This window comes from Daphnia magna, linkage group LG4, assembly GCF_020631705.1.
Source record: "Daphnia magna isolate NIES linkage group LG4, ASM2063170v1.1, whole genome shotgun sequence".
In the NCBI taxonomy this organism is placed as follows: Eukaryota; Metazoa; Arthropoda; class Branchiopoda; order Diplostraca; family Daphniidae; genus Daphnia; species Daphnia magna.
Genome location: NC_059185.1, coordinates 4,365,728 through 4,379,465, shown reverse-complemented (window position 1 = coordinate 4,379,465; position 13,738 = coordinate 4,365,728). Strand labels below are relative to the sequence as shown.

The following is a 13,738-nucleotide window of genomic DNA, read 5'->3' as shown; positions in this document are numbered from 1 at the left end:
GCTGATGCAGCAAGTATTTACGTACGTAAAAATATATATGGAGCCTACGTCAAACGCACATGATGGGGATGTGAAACATTATCCGACCACAGGACTATACATCTACGACTTATGATCGTCGTATTCAACGAACAGCCCAAAGGCCATCGAATGTTAATACGTTGTACAAATATAATAATGCTGTCAGTATATTAGTCAACACATATATAGGCCTCTCCGTGTAGTAGATAATCAGTCCCACGCAACTCTCCACTGTGAGGATGAGTATAGAAAAATAAAAGGGGGGAGAGCTCTTGCGGAGGAAAACAATACAAGAAATATGAAAAGCCATGACATTGTGCCGCTTATATTGATGAAAAAAGGCTATGTATACAGTTGGAGAGCTTTACGTGTAGATGTGAACGATGTTGATGACGAACGTTCGACGAAAAGCTGCTGGAGTTTGGGACTTGATCCGGGTAGGGTGGATTCCCACTCTGAGGCGATCATTTCTTTTTTTCTTTTAGGGTTTGCCTGATTGTTGGTACTTTTGGCTGTGACGTTAATCCCCCATTCTTATGGCAAGTTTAGACGACCATCGTGTGTAACGAGCGGCAGTCGCACAATCTACTGCCGTACGCCACCACGCAACTGGTATAAAGGCAAGCCGCTGGCTTTCTGGCCAGTGTATAGATTGGTTGGTGCTGACGAAATGACGAAATCATCTTGCTAGTCTCGGGTATTTAGGGGAGTATTGACGCATGAGAAAGAAGAGACAACAAAGAACACAAGACGTCAGAACGAAAGGAATATCGGGATTATGTAAGGAAAACAACAACAGCAGCAAAGGAAAAACGAAACTTTGGGCGTTCATCAATGAGTGTATTATTACATAACCGGCTTTACAAATTGCAAAATCATCGCTAAATGTTTGCCATTACAGATATGCGTAAAATGAGCCATTTTTAAAGCAGCCTTTTTTTTTTGGCACATAAAAATAAAAAATCAATGAAGAAAAGGCCTATGGATATAGCGAGCGATGATTGTGGGGACGCGCATTTAGCGGATGTGCCGGTTCTTTATTGATCGTCGTCTTCTCAGCTCTTCCACTTTTCTGCTGTCACTCCCTTTTTTTGTGTGTGTGTCCTCTTGTGTACATTCTCCACTATTGCTGTATACTGTGTCTCTTCTTTACTCGTTCACACTCACACGTCTCCTCTTCTCAATTCGTGAGAAACAAGTTCCGGAAAGGGGGGGAAAAGACGTCGGAAACGATCTCCTTCTCGGCAATCAGCAACTCCCGCAGCTGTGTATATACGTAGATACAAAAAAAAAAAAAGAACATACACAGTTTTCAGTCTGGCAGCTTTCGCATGAAAGCAACTGAAACTGTGTCTCTGATTTTTTGTTTTTTCCTGATGTCATGGGGGACGTAACTTCCGACTGCGATCTTGCACCTTCCCCAATTTCATATTTCCGTCTTATCTGAAACGATGCTCAGTAAGAGACATCAGGATCAGTTTTGAATCAGACAAGTTTGCCCAATAGAGAGCTCGTGTCCATTCTTGATGGCTATACTGTACATATATGGCTTAAGTCATTCAAAACAAATTTTTTTCTTATAAATTTAAGATGACGACGATGCGTTTTTCTTCGTTGTTCTTGATTTACAACAGCTTTTGTTGTTGTGTATTTACCTATACGATTGCTTTGAATGCTAATGGATTAGATGATGCTGCTGCTTGCTGTGTTTGTGTTTTTTTTGTGTGTGAGCGTGCTATTGAGCAGTAGCTGTCTGACTGTGTATGCCCCAGTCTCAGCCGGAAGTCACGTTTATGAAAGAAAAATCAAAAGAAAAGATGTCCTATTTATCAAACTGTCTCGCCAGTAAATATAGCGGCAATCTCATCGCCTATTCCATATTCTTTTTTGTGGTTTTTTTTTCTGTTTTTAATATTCATCCGGCATACGAGAAATAGAATTTTCGGGAGTACACATACCGAACGAAAAGAAAGGGGAGAAATAAAAAAAAAATAAGAAACGGATGGGGGGAAAATGACTAAGGGAGGAAGAAAAAAAACATGTAGAAAACAGACAAGGACAAAACAGAAGAAGGTATATAGATTTGTGCTTGGTCATTGAAGACGAACGGAACCATATGGGCCTCATAGAGAGCAAGAAGAACTGGCCGAAGGAGCAGCCACACATGGCCGCCGTCTCGTCCTTTTTTTTTTTCTTTCTTTCTTCTTCTATTACGGTAGCACATACATAATACGCATAAGTCATCTCCGATGTTTCTTCGACCGACAACGGTGACTGTGTGAGAATTCGATAGAACACAAGCGAGTGGCCCACGCCAGAGCCGAACCTACACATACGTGTATAGTCCAATGTGGAAGATGTATATAGAAACAGACGGCCTGCGAACTTGTGAACGAACATATATATATATATCCCCTGCAACGGGAAATCATCGCGGACGGGCACCCAGCAGCAGATATATGTATATATGTTGTATAGTCGAGACGGCCACATATGGAGCCAGCCAAAAATGCCCACCCGCCCGCACAATTCCAAAAGTCTTTTATTTTTAATTTTTAAAAATATTCGTTCAGAGTATTTATGCGGCAGTGATTTCATATCTCTTGGGTTTTTTTTTTGTGTGTTGTTGTTATGTTTTAGTTTTCAAATAAAAAGGCCGACAGTTTTGACTATTGGCCGCGCTATGTTTATTGAAAACTGATTATTTGTTCTAGGGCTGATGTATTCCTGATGATGATTTGATTGCGCAGACCCGATGCTGTGCGTGTGTGGCTCTGCATTATATACACCCGTCTGTTTGAAAATGTTTAAGAAAATAAAATCATGGAACTATATGGGACCATCAGCTCCGCTCATCGGTGGGTTCAACACCCAACAAACGGGAAAAAAAGGGCGAACACGCAGGATATAAACGCCCATTGATTCAGCACAATATGCAGCTAGACAACACGTTCATACACGCATAGATGCCAACGGGAACAGAACGCTCGTCTAGTCTTTAAAAAAAACAAAAAAACAAAGTCAGCAGTTCTGTATAGGAGGCCCTGTGTGTTATAAGCATAGATGTCGTGTTTGCTTCATCTTTTCAAAACTTTTTTTTTTTTGTTTGCTTGTTTGTTTATTTCTATAATAAGTTGGGGGGGGGGAAGGGAGTGGGAGGGATTGGGAATATGAATGGTTGAGATAAACTAAAGAACAAGATGACTCATTCATCCGACGGCGGCTATACACCGCCAACAATTTCCCCACATTTTGCTCTTATATGCCCACGTTATTTGCATGGAATTTTCTTTACCTGGACGTTTCATTCAGAACACGACTGACTCATTGCGTGCGAATGTCTCTTTCTCTGCTCCATTTTTAATATCTATTCACATTTCTCTTATTTTCAAATCAGAATCAGATCAGATCATTCTTTTCTGATGTCCGTGTCACGTGATCTCTTGATACGCTATAAACACTTGCAGTTCACCAGTAGGCCTAACGTCTTAATGGACACACAAACATTGTGTTCCGCTGGTAGCCCATCGTGTTTGTTGTCTCGTTAGCACAAATCCTCGACTTCATCAAACAGAGAAGAAGGTTAAAAAAAAAATAAATAAAATGAAGAGCGGAAGGGGAATTTGACAAGTTCAAGTGTTGTGTGTGTATTTTTTGTTGTTGACTTTTTGTATGTGTGTGTCTGCGTACTACAATACGCGTGTAGTAGGCAGCCGTGGGTCATCCTGTTTGGTCGTTTTCCACCGACCTTTTTACGTGTCTGTACAAGAGTGTGTATGGTTAGGTCCTCTATAGGGTCGACGAGTCCGCGTACAGGGTCCTATTAGGGCGACAATCGAGGGGGAGGCAACTGCCGCCATTCTGACTCGACACGCATTACCCACCAAACTCGTTGACATGTTTCACCTACACACAGAACAGACACATAACAATGAAAACATACGCACGTACACACACACACAAAAAGGAATTACCCCTCCTGTCTCTCTGTTTTGTGTTGGCTTAACCTGCCTACACCTACCCCACTAGCACTACCTTTTTATTTTCTTTTATTTTTTAAAATTCTATGCCTTCATTTTAACAGTGATGGCACCACATCAGCACCACTCAACGCCACAAACGGCGGATATCCGCTCTCGACGCTCTTTTTTGAATTTTTTTGTTCACTCTCTTTGGTTTTCGACGATGTCGAATGATAAGTCTGTTGTAGACACCTCTTCTATTTAGTCATTTTTTTTTCCCTTTCTTTTATCGCGGGACCATCATCCATTAGATGCGGTGACAAGCTCAGACACAAACACAGACACTCAAATAGACAACAAAAACAGTAAGAGTTCGAGGGGCGTGTTATTTTATTATATTATTAGGATTCTTTTCTTTTTCTTTTGAGCATCAAAAACATATAATAAAAAGGAATGGGGGAGTGGAATAGCTGGGGTTTTTCATTCTAGCGTGTCATCCTGTTGGTTGTGGTGTGCACTCGTTTCAATGATGACTGATGCCGTCGCCGGCCTCTTCCAAAGCTCGAACAAGATTTTCGAGTTCAAACAAATGAGGATCGCCCTTGGTGATTATCTCCGTGAAGCTGTCCTCCACGACAAGTTGTCGCAAAGCTGTCGCCAATTTGTACAAGTATTCTCGATTGGTGCCACTCGGTCCGCTGGCCGTCGCTATTTGACGGGCGATCTGTTCAATTGGTTCGTGGCCAGTGTAAAACGGGTTGTCGCTTGTCGCCAGGTAACACTCCAACGAGAATGGGCACCATCTGTTTGTGCGTACGTGTTGCAATTAGAGTTTTTACGCGTAATCGAAATTTGTTGGTCCAATTAACCACGTCGGAGGCTGTGGAAAAATGTCAAAAGTTACTCGTTTTGTTGGCTGTCGTTGTTGCAATGAGGATGGAATACGGTTTCAATCCTCCGGTAGCCATCTTTCTCCCGGTAGTCCAGGTATCGTGACACTCGCTCCACATCTTGAGCTGCAATATGGTAGGCAACGCCCCAGACTTTTTCCTGCTTACCCAAACAGTATTGATAAACAATCATTTGAAAATTAAAGATATAAATGCTAAAATTCACTCGTTTAGCACGCATTTGATTTTGCACTGTAATATGTATTTGAAATTTCATATCGCTATGATGGAATTTTTATGGGAAACAGAGCCGGAATAGCATTGTTAGGTGGGTATCTTCTTCGGCGTCGGATCCCACCTCATCTCTCATGAATTCAAAGAGCTTCGCTAGATAGTCTAGATTGTCACCGCTCGGTCCGCGTGCAGATTTGATCTGTTCAGCCATGGCTACCGCGTCGGTTTCACCCAAAAAGAGCGGGCCGAATGTTGGAGCCACGTAGACATGAACCAGTACGCTTGATTTGTTTGAGGATATTTGTTTAGGATAGAAAGGAACGTTGAGATTGGTTTGGTAACGCTTCTCTCTCTCGTCTAATCGGCCCTTTATTTGGTCAACTTGATCTTCGGGTAATTCGTAAGCAACGCCCCATACTTTGTCCTTAACAAGTAAGCCAATTTCATAAATGATTCACGAAATAGTGCGCTTCTAATACTAGGACTGCCATCTATGAACAATTCAGCTAACAGTCTTCCACGACAAAAATGTGCTTTATGCTTTATCATCGTTCATCCTTTATATTTTCACCCACACGCAAAATGATAGTAAATAAAAGATTTCAAAAATACCTCGGGATCATTTGACGGAATCAAAGTAACAACTCTTCCCGGCTGTAAGTATAGAAAACAAAATTTAAACAAAGTGAATTGATGCGCGATATTGAGAATCAAATTCTGCTAAACTTGATTCCCTTAGATCGTTACCGACCTTTCCGGGGACTCCACGGTGATCAATACTGGCTTGCCAGAAGCGCCGGACGTACCCTTTAATGTAACCAATGACTCGCCTCTCGTAAGGAAAATCGACTTTCCATATTAACGACCCATAACCAAACACCCACATGACTGAAACGAGTGACAGTGACACTGTACAGTACACAAGACGCGTCGTCTGAAGTTCTTTCCGTCTGCTTTAAAGTTTTGACCGATGAGACCGTGTTGTCATGTCAAGAAAACAGTACAAAGAATATTTTGTAGCAGTTCATGAATATCATGAAGTATTATTTTCTGATTCTTTTCCCAGTTTTAAAATAAATTCCAACACATACATTTGAACTTGTATCTCTTGAGGGTTGCTGGTTAAATAAAAACCTGGGACTCCTGTTTAAGATACGACAGTGATTAAAGCCACCAAGATTAACTGCAATAAAACAAAAACAAACTACCAGCTTTTTCAAGTGTGCCTTGTTGATCAGCTACAACTTGGTCTAACTGAAGTATAAGATTCATATCAGCTTGCTTTAATTCAACTGGGTGGTTGGCTACTTGCATTTTTTCAGCCTCAGTTACAGAGTCAGGTGTTTTCTTGGCCAGGGCTTCCTTCTCAGCTGATGTAATTATTGATTAGAATTATTTTTTATTATTGAAATGCAGTTGCCATAGGTTCTATCACCTCGATGTCTGTGCAGTAGCTTTAAACGCTGTTGGAGTAGTTGTTTCTCTGTGACCTGTTGTATTTCCGTGAGGCCTTCTACAATCTTAAATATGGTTTCATTCAAAAGACAGTTGGCCAGGCCAGATAACAGCTCGTATGGCATTCGTTGCTGATATTGTCTAAGACAGACGGTAAATTTTTATTATTTTTTTTTAGATATTGAATAAATATTCCAATCCTGTAACTTACAGAGGGAGCTGTCTAGCCATTTCCTGGAGTTGTTCAAGCAAAAAGTATAATTTTTGTTGGAGTTCTTCTGCATTCTTCATTCTGAGTTCTAGTTAATACGTTGCTGTAGTGAAAAAGATTTGAAAATACGATTTAAAGACCAATATTCCGAAACGCTAGATAGTCGAATTCGTCTGCACGTAAAATACCAAATAAACCGAGAGAACCGGTCTAGCAGGCCACCTGCAGGTAGAAGGCATTACTTCATTGCTAGAATCAAATGTGAACGTTCTTTGCTCTTCTATTGCTAAAACGAATTTTTGTTCACGTCGTATGGAGTTCTGTTTGTTAAAGCCTATATTGATTAGAAAAAAGTATTGCAATTCTCTGCAATCTCTGTATTCTTTCATGACTATCAAGATTAAAGCTGAACAGATGAACAATTGTTAGAAAAAACATAATGAAACAGTGTGTAACCTCAAACTGAAATCCGTGATCACGAACTCTGCAAACCATCGAGTGAGATAATCAGTGACGAAGAAAACAAAATCCACGACATCAGTAGCGAAACAACATTATGAAACCATAGTTTTTGGGTGAAAGCTCATCAACGCAAGTCCCACCAGGTACTAAGGAAACTGTCTTTCATCATTGTCCGCGTCTTTTCATCCATTATATGAAGAACTATTGGCGCCAATGAGATTTTGTGCCAAACGTTCAAGATTTTCAACCTTTCGGGCTGCGTCGATCAAAGCTATTTGCTGGAGAAGAGCGATTTCTCCAAGTTTGGCATGTGCAGTCTTTTGGCGGAGGGTAACCTAACCGAATTGATACAAAAAAAAGTTATTGATGGTAATGGTTTTTGTTGGTTTTTAATTTTACTTAACCAGATAAGAACAATTTATTTCCAGCTGTCGACGTTTTTCATCCAGGTTTTGACGCCGAGCTTCGCACTCGCTCCTTCCCATGGAAATTTTTTGCTCCACATCCAACTGAGCCCGTGCCAATTCACTTTGTCTGTTAGCGTTCAATAGTTCGGCTTCCTTAGCTTCTGAAAGTGCACGGTTGTTTAATTGGTTCAATTCTTCTAATTCGTTTTGTAAAATGTTGATCCGTTCCTCTTCTTCAGGTAGGTTAGAGACGGAGATGGACGAATCTTCGTCAGAAGAGCAACTACCCTCATCTTCCTCATTCAAAGCTTTAGCCGTAGCGTATTCGAGCTTACGACGACAAATACTGAGTTGAAGTTCCCTTAATGCGCACTCGGTTTCGAAACGTTTAGTACGAGTAGCTTTGGCCGCGGCTGTTTTAAGAACTAGTTCCTCGCTGCTGTTGATAGCAGAGGTTCGACACTGGGCCAGCTCTTCTTCCAAGCGATTAATAGCCTGTTCTAAAACTAACAACTCCCTAATCTCGCTTTCGGAACACAATTCTTTGTTGGCTCGTTCAAGTTTGAGCACTTCATCCTCTAGTATAGACAATGTCTGCCGGCTGGCAGCTAGTTGTTCCTCGGATTGCCTGGCCTCGTCTTCCAAGGACTGAGATGATAACTGAATGGAGGATGGCCGATCGGCTCCTCGGATTCCGTTGAATGTCAATTGCAAGCAGAAGCTGCTTGTCGCCAAATGATTTCGGTTGGTGTTTTCGTTTCTGTCGGGAGAAAACTCATGCTGTGACTGGAATTCGGTCTGATTGTCACTGGGATTTTGCAATTCTGGAAGAAAGATTGGTATTGGTGTCATGTAGTCTGATACGTCATCCATCATAGAGCCTTCTTTCCAAAACCGAAAAGAAAAATAACTTGGAGGAAATGAAAAAAAAATCTTAAGTTTTTTTTATATTAATCAATGCGTGACAACGGTGTCGGTTGGTACATACCTGACAACTTCAACATAATGCGGGGCCTAGGTAAACAATAGTCAGCACGCAAATGATACAATCTATGTCTGGAAACGAAGAACTACACTAAAAGGGCAGTTGTTTTCTTCGCAATCCGAGTAATATGCGGGTGATTTTTTTACTAGTTGAGATTGGAAAGACATCCAAAATGCGACAAGTGGTTGCGCAGTTAGGTGTATACACTTTCGAACGTGCCTCTCTCAGTTCTCAGCCAAGGAGCCGAGTCCACACGAGTCGCAAGCCGACAATGAAGTGACGAGTCTCACTGGAAACCTGTATGTAAATATAAATGCGCTACGTGTTTATGTCCAAAGATCACATGGTTGACTTATACACAAACTAATGTTATCTTTATTCACCAGATTGCCGTATCGGACTGTCGTTTATACACAAAATGACTTTTTGGTGGAACAGTTCAACAAAATCAGATATGATATGTTGAATATGAAACTGGATTGGTGGTTAACCACATCCTCAGAACACAAGTCACAACTTATTTTGCGCTTTCTCTGCTGTAAAGACAACACTGTTTTTGTTTTTTAAAATTGTTGTTCAAATTTAGGCCAACGCTGAGAAGTACAGGTTTTACCACTCTACTAAAATCAGAACTCCAAAAAGAAACACGTAGTATCCAATATAGCTTGACGAACAAACGGTACACACTTTTTTTTTGTTCAGAACTTAGTCCAACTCTGTAAACTAAAAAGGCAATCCATTATGGTTGCGCAACACATTCTACAGTGTGGCATGATAAAGCGTAAGGTGGTCAACCGCGTTGTCATGGTGACCGTTTGTTTGTTGTGGAGTAGTCTTTCAACCCAAGTCGTTTATGGTTTCCGCAAGCCCATCAAAGATAATACTTGTATGAAATCAAACGACGTAAACTACTGCTGAAGATTAACCAATAATCACCAAAAAGCTTATAGATTTTCGAATTTTATTTACGACAGCCGGGCTTGGTTAAAAATTCTTGTATCACCTTTTTAGCCATTTGCAATGTTGCTGGTACAAATTTGTGCAAAACAATTACTGATTTTAAACGACCAATAGGAGCTGGTCCATGGGGGTTCAATAGAGATATAGATAAACGTTTTTCGAGTTAAAGGATAGCAGAAAGATTGCGATTATATGCTACGCAAATTATCGTGATGGGGAACTAGGAGAAATCGATTTTTTTAAATTTCCTGTTCGTGTTTAAAATCACTTAAAAGGTAGAAGCGAAAGTTCACAGGAAATGCAGAATGTAATTTAAGGAGGTGTGTGTTACAACCTGGATAATAACTTCGTCACGCAGTTACGTGAAATTCTATCATTATCTATCTATTAGTCATACTTCATGTAACTATATTAAGACATTTAATACTGTTCACCCCATACCAATAAACTTCATGTTAACAAGGTAATTAGAACGCATATTTAATATGTTGGTATGCCTGACGGGCATCTCTTCCCATCCAGGGTTTACCAGACCGCAGACCCTTATCAGCAAACGAAGATTTCTGAGTTTTGGCATTTTAAAGATTTTTGTTGATTCATAAGAAAACTGTATGTAATCAAACAAATCTAGACTGATATATTTCGACTAGGGACCTATAGTTATCGTTCGTCAGAAAACGACAAGTCGCGATTCGTGAAGTCGAGAGGAGACGAGAGAAGTCAGAGAACAATGAAAATTTTTTCTGCCTGCTCTTTAAAAACAAATGGCAACCTCGAACAGGCTTGTCATTTTTCGTTATTTTTTTTCTTCGTGTTAAAATAATCGAAGAAATCTTATCGTGTGTGATAGCTATGAGTTTATCCGCTTTTTTTTTTCATATAGTGTTCGGAATGTAACTTGAGAGGTTTTTTTCCAACCACAACTACCCAAGTATTCCTCCCCTTTATTTTGGTTACATTTTTTGCACTGACTGCAGTCTCAAACTCATCATCTTTGAGACATAGTCAGTTGCTGCTCGATACCCTAACCATAGACTTCGAAGTACCTTGTTTACCTCATAGCAAGAACTGCACAAATGGTACCAAAGGATTTAAATTTTTACTCTATATGCACCAGTAATCATTCATTAGAATTACTGTTCCATATTAAGTTACTGGTTTTTACATACAATTCTGTAAATTCAAAGACAAATTTTTTTTTACAGAGAAATTGCTGTAGCCTTTAGTTCTTAATTTAACATCAAGTATCATTCCTAATGCTATTAATGCATTGTTTAAATTTTTCCTACATAATAACATGCTTCTAAATTCTGGGTTTTTCACAGTTGTTATTTATTCTTTTACAAACAGCTAACTTTTGAAAGTAAATTATAGTGAAACAGCTTAGTAATGGTTTTATTCATGGTTTATATTCAGGTAATGCTAAGAGAAGTTCTTTGAAGTTGTCCTTGTTCAAAAGCCAACAGTGAGATTGAAATGGCAAGAGATTCTGATAGCTCAACATACCCACCATCTGTAAAAGAAAATACAAAAGAATTTTGCACTTAAAAAGTGTATTTCTAATCAAATTTTTCTTTCTTTGCAGATAGGATTGATATATGTTTTCAATTTGATAGTAGGCACTGGTGCATTGACTTTACCAGCTGCATTTGCAAATGCCGGATGGATCATCAGCCTTTGTGTCATTCTAGCTCTATCAGCTATCAGGTCAGGCCTCAGTAAAGTATTTGTGAAAGCAGTTGGATATTATTTTTATTTACTACCAATCCAATCCAATACCAATAATATTAATAATTATATGATCAGTTACCTATAACTATATGTTTTGCATTCAGTTACATGACTTTAACTTTTGTCGTGGAATCTATGGCTGCGGCAAATGCCATTGTACGGAATAAGCGGGCTAAATTGTTGAGCAAGAAAGAAAGTATGGAACGTTTGAATTCTGGCCAAGATGATTCGGACTCATCTGCATCATCATCACCTACCAAAAGTCTGGTACTAAATACCGATATTTCCCTAGCGTTTGGTCGTTGATTTGGCTTATATTTGGCTTTTAAAATGTACTTGGCGTAGTTGGAGAGGGTTAAGGTGCGGAAAAAGCGTTCTTCACACCGTAATCCTAGCATATATACCGCAATTATGCAATCCGAAGATGATGATCACCTTCAATCTTCTGCCATAAATGGGACGTCAGACATGGTGTTACTCTCTCCGCAAAACGATTTGGAAGAATGCGACATTCAAGAGACTATTGAAATGGTAAAATTTTTTTTTTCAGTAATAAAAAAACAAACAAAAAAACAACTTAGACAAATCTACTTCTAGGGCAAACTGGCTAGCATGTTCTTCAACAGTGGTAAATTGACATTGTGTTGCATACAGTACGAAAGAAATATTTTTACAAACTTATTTTTCAAATACGTAGCTGGTTCAGTGTTATTCTTCGTTTGCATCACGATATATTTATACGGTGATTTGGCCATATACGGAGCTGCTGTGGGAAAATCTCTTCGTGACACTGCGTGTACTTATTTTCCAATCGATGTGCCTTGTAATGAAACGCTCAACGGTACCGTTGCCTGCTGGGAAGGATATGATCTTAGTCGCGACAATGCCTATCGACTTTTTTTGGTATGCCGTCCACGTTTTGTTTTTGAATCTCTGTTTTTTATTACGTATATGTGGTTTGATTGACAGAGTATTTTTGTAACCGTGATTGGAGCATTCGGGTTTTTCAATGTTCAGAAAACGTTATTCCTCCAAATTCTGACTGGCATCGTACGCTGGACTGGTAAGGCTACTTTCCATATCGAGAACTATTTTACTTTTGTGCTTGATAAAATCCCTAATTTTCTATTTTTAGCTTTCATTGCAATGATCGTATTAGCATGTATACGACTGCTCAGTTCACCAAAGGAAGACCAGGGCCATCCGTCTGTTGCCAATGTAAATGGTCTGCCTAACCTGTTCGGCGCCTGTGTCTACTCTTTCATGTGCCATCATGTAAATCTTCATGAATTATTTGTCATTTTCTTTGCTTGGTGTGTAAACTATTCGTGTTTTTTTGTTTTTTTTTAACTCCTAGTCTTTACCTTCTTTGCTGACACCCATCTCGCCAAAACGCGGCCTTTACAAACTTTTGGCTTTGGATTACATATTGATCGCTGGATTTTACCTTTTGCTTGGGTTAACGGGTATATTTGCATTTCCTCATCTGGAAGACCTCTATACCCTAAACTTTGTTCCCAATCGTTGTCCGCATGGTCCGTCCGGTAATCTTACCGCTACTGTTCTTGCCGTCGTCGTGCCCAAAGGTTTGATAAACTGTTTTATCACATTTGTTTCAGTTAAGCATGCTGGAATAATTTTATTTTATATTTAGAGGCAGTCTCCATGGCTCAACAAATTATGTTCTATTTTCTGACGCTGTTTCCCGTTTTTACCCTTAGCACATCTTTTCCTATTATTACCATAACGCTACGCAATAATCTGAAACAACTGTTTTTGCGTAAAGATGAAGCCGACCACTGTTTTTTTGTTCGTCGATTGCTTTTCCCCCTCTTGGCTCTAATTCCCCCAACTGTGTTAGCGATCGTCACGAGCGATATTTCATTTCTGGTAGGAATTACGGGCTCGTATGCCGGTGCGGGAGTGCAGTATGTTATTCCCGCTCTGTTGGCCTTTTATGCTCGTAGGGAGCTGAAGAAAGAATTCCCTCAAGACCAAGTACGCAACGTATTTGCATCACCTTTCAAGCATGTATGCTTTATATTGTTCGTCCTACTTTGGGCCGGTGCCAGTATCGGTTTCGTCACCTATAATCACGTGATGGCTGACAAATAGTCTTCGGCTTACCATTGTTGTTTTTCCGACCAAAAGTGCACTTGTCTTTCTGGCCTGATCTGTGGGTCTATATTGACACCACAAGGCATCTCCAGTCATTGAAAAAAATCGCTCTATTTTGTAATATTTTCATGCGTGATTACGTTATAGATTTCTGGCCCCAATACACTGTTGTTTCTTAAATAAATCAAGCTTCAAAGAATGTGCCACTAAAATTTGTTCATGAAGTGTTCTGTACTTGTTCATCAACCAGTTCCGTAAATTCATAAGAGAATGGGCAGGTTAAAATTTTTGTAGAAATTTAT

The 13,738-nt window shown here is 39.8% G+C and overlaps 3 protein-coding genes and 1 long non-coding RNA gene across 7 annotated transcripts; 2 read left to right on the top strand and 2 right to left on the bottom strand.

Moving 5' to 3' along the window:
• Nucleotides 1–4,355: 4,355 nt before the first annotated feature.
• Nucleotides 4,356–6,121, bottom strand: LOC116920815 (putative glutathione-specific gamma-glutamylcyclotransferase 2). 3 transcript variants are annotated; one of them, XM_032926947.2, is made up of 4 exons: nt 5,859–6,121; nt 5,720–5,761; nt 4,888–5,036; nt 4,356–4,786 (listed from the first exon to the last, which is right to left on the bottom strand). In XM_032926947.2, the coding sequence occupies exons 1-4, from the start codon at nt 5,991–5,993 to the stop codon at nt 4,507–4,509; spliced, it is 606 nt and encodes a 201-aa protein (XP_032782838.1). In that variant the 5' UTR covers nt 5,994–6,121; the 3' UTR covers nt 4,356–4,506. The 3 variants fall into 3 exon arrangements, with proteins under 3 accessions (XP_032782838.1, XP_032782839.1, XP_032782840.1); XM_032926948.2 differs by having other exon boundaries at nt 4,888–5,033; nt 5,859–6,118; XM_032926949.2 differs by lacking the exons at nt 4,356–4,786; nt 4,888–5,036 and adding an exon at nt 5,114–5,531 and having other exon boundaries at nt 5,859–6,117.
• LOC116920819 lies at nt 5,529–6,262 on the top strand. The gene is made up of 2 exons (XR_004392887.2): nt 5,529–5,763; nt 5,847–6,262. It is a non-coding gene; the product is annotated as an uncharacterized LOC116920819 (long non-coding RNA).
• On the bottom strand, nt 6,118–9,369 carry LOC116920818 (ribosome-binding protein 1). The gene is made up of 7 exons (XM_032926952.2): nt 9,011–9,369; nt 8,631–8,924; nt 7,640–8,526; nt 6,774–6,847; nt 6,543–6,703; nt 6,316–6,477; nt 6,118–6,250 (listed from the first exon to the last, which is right to left on the bottom strand). Exons 2-7 carry the CDS (start codon nt 8,644–8,646, stop codon nt 6,141–6,143), a joined length of 1,410 nt encoding a protein of 469 aa, XP_032782843.2. The 5' UTR covers nt 8,647–8,924; nt 9,011–9,369; the 3' UTR covers nt 6,118–6,140.
• A 1,005-nt stretch (nt 9,370–10,374) lies between these two features.
• On the top strand, nt 10,375–13,620 carry LOC116920813 (transmembrane protein 104). Of its 2 annotated transcripts, none has more exons than XM_032926944.2 (11): nt 10,375–10,518; nt 11,004–11,102; nt 11,173–11,294; nt 11,423–11,585; nt 11,664–11,849; nt 11,916–11,946; nt 12,016–12,221; nt 12,288–12,381; nt 12,454–12,593; nt 12,676–12,904; nt 12,973–13,620. In XM_032926944.2, the coding sequence occupies exons 2-11, from the start codon at nt 11,064–11,066 to the stop codon at nt 13,431–13,433; spliced, it is 1,671 nt and encodes a 556-aa protein (XP_032782835.2). In that variant the 5' UTR covers nt 10,375–10,518; nt 11,004–11,063; the 3' UTR covers nt 13,434–13,620. The 2 variants fall into 2 exon arrangements, with proteins under 2 accessions (XP_032782835.2, XP_032782832.2); XM_032926941.2 differs by lacking the exon at nt 10,375–10,518 and adding an exon at nt 10,634–10,666.
• Nucleotides 13,621–13,738: the final 118 nt, after the last annotated feature.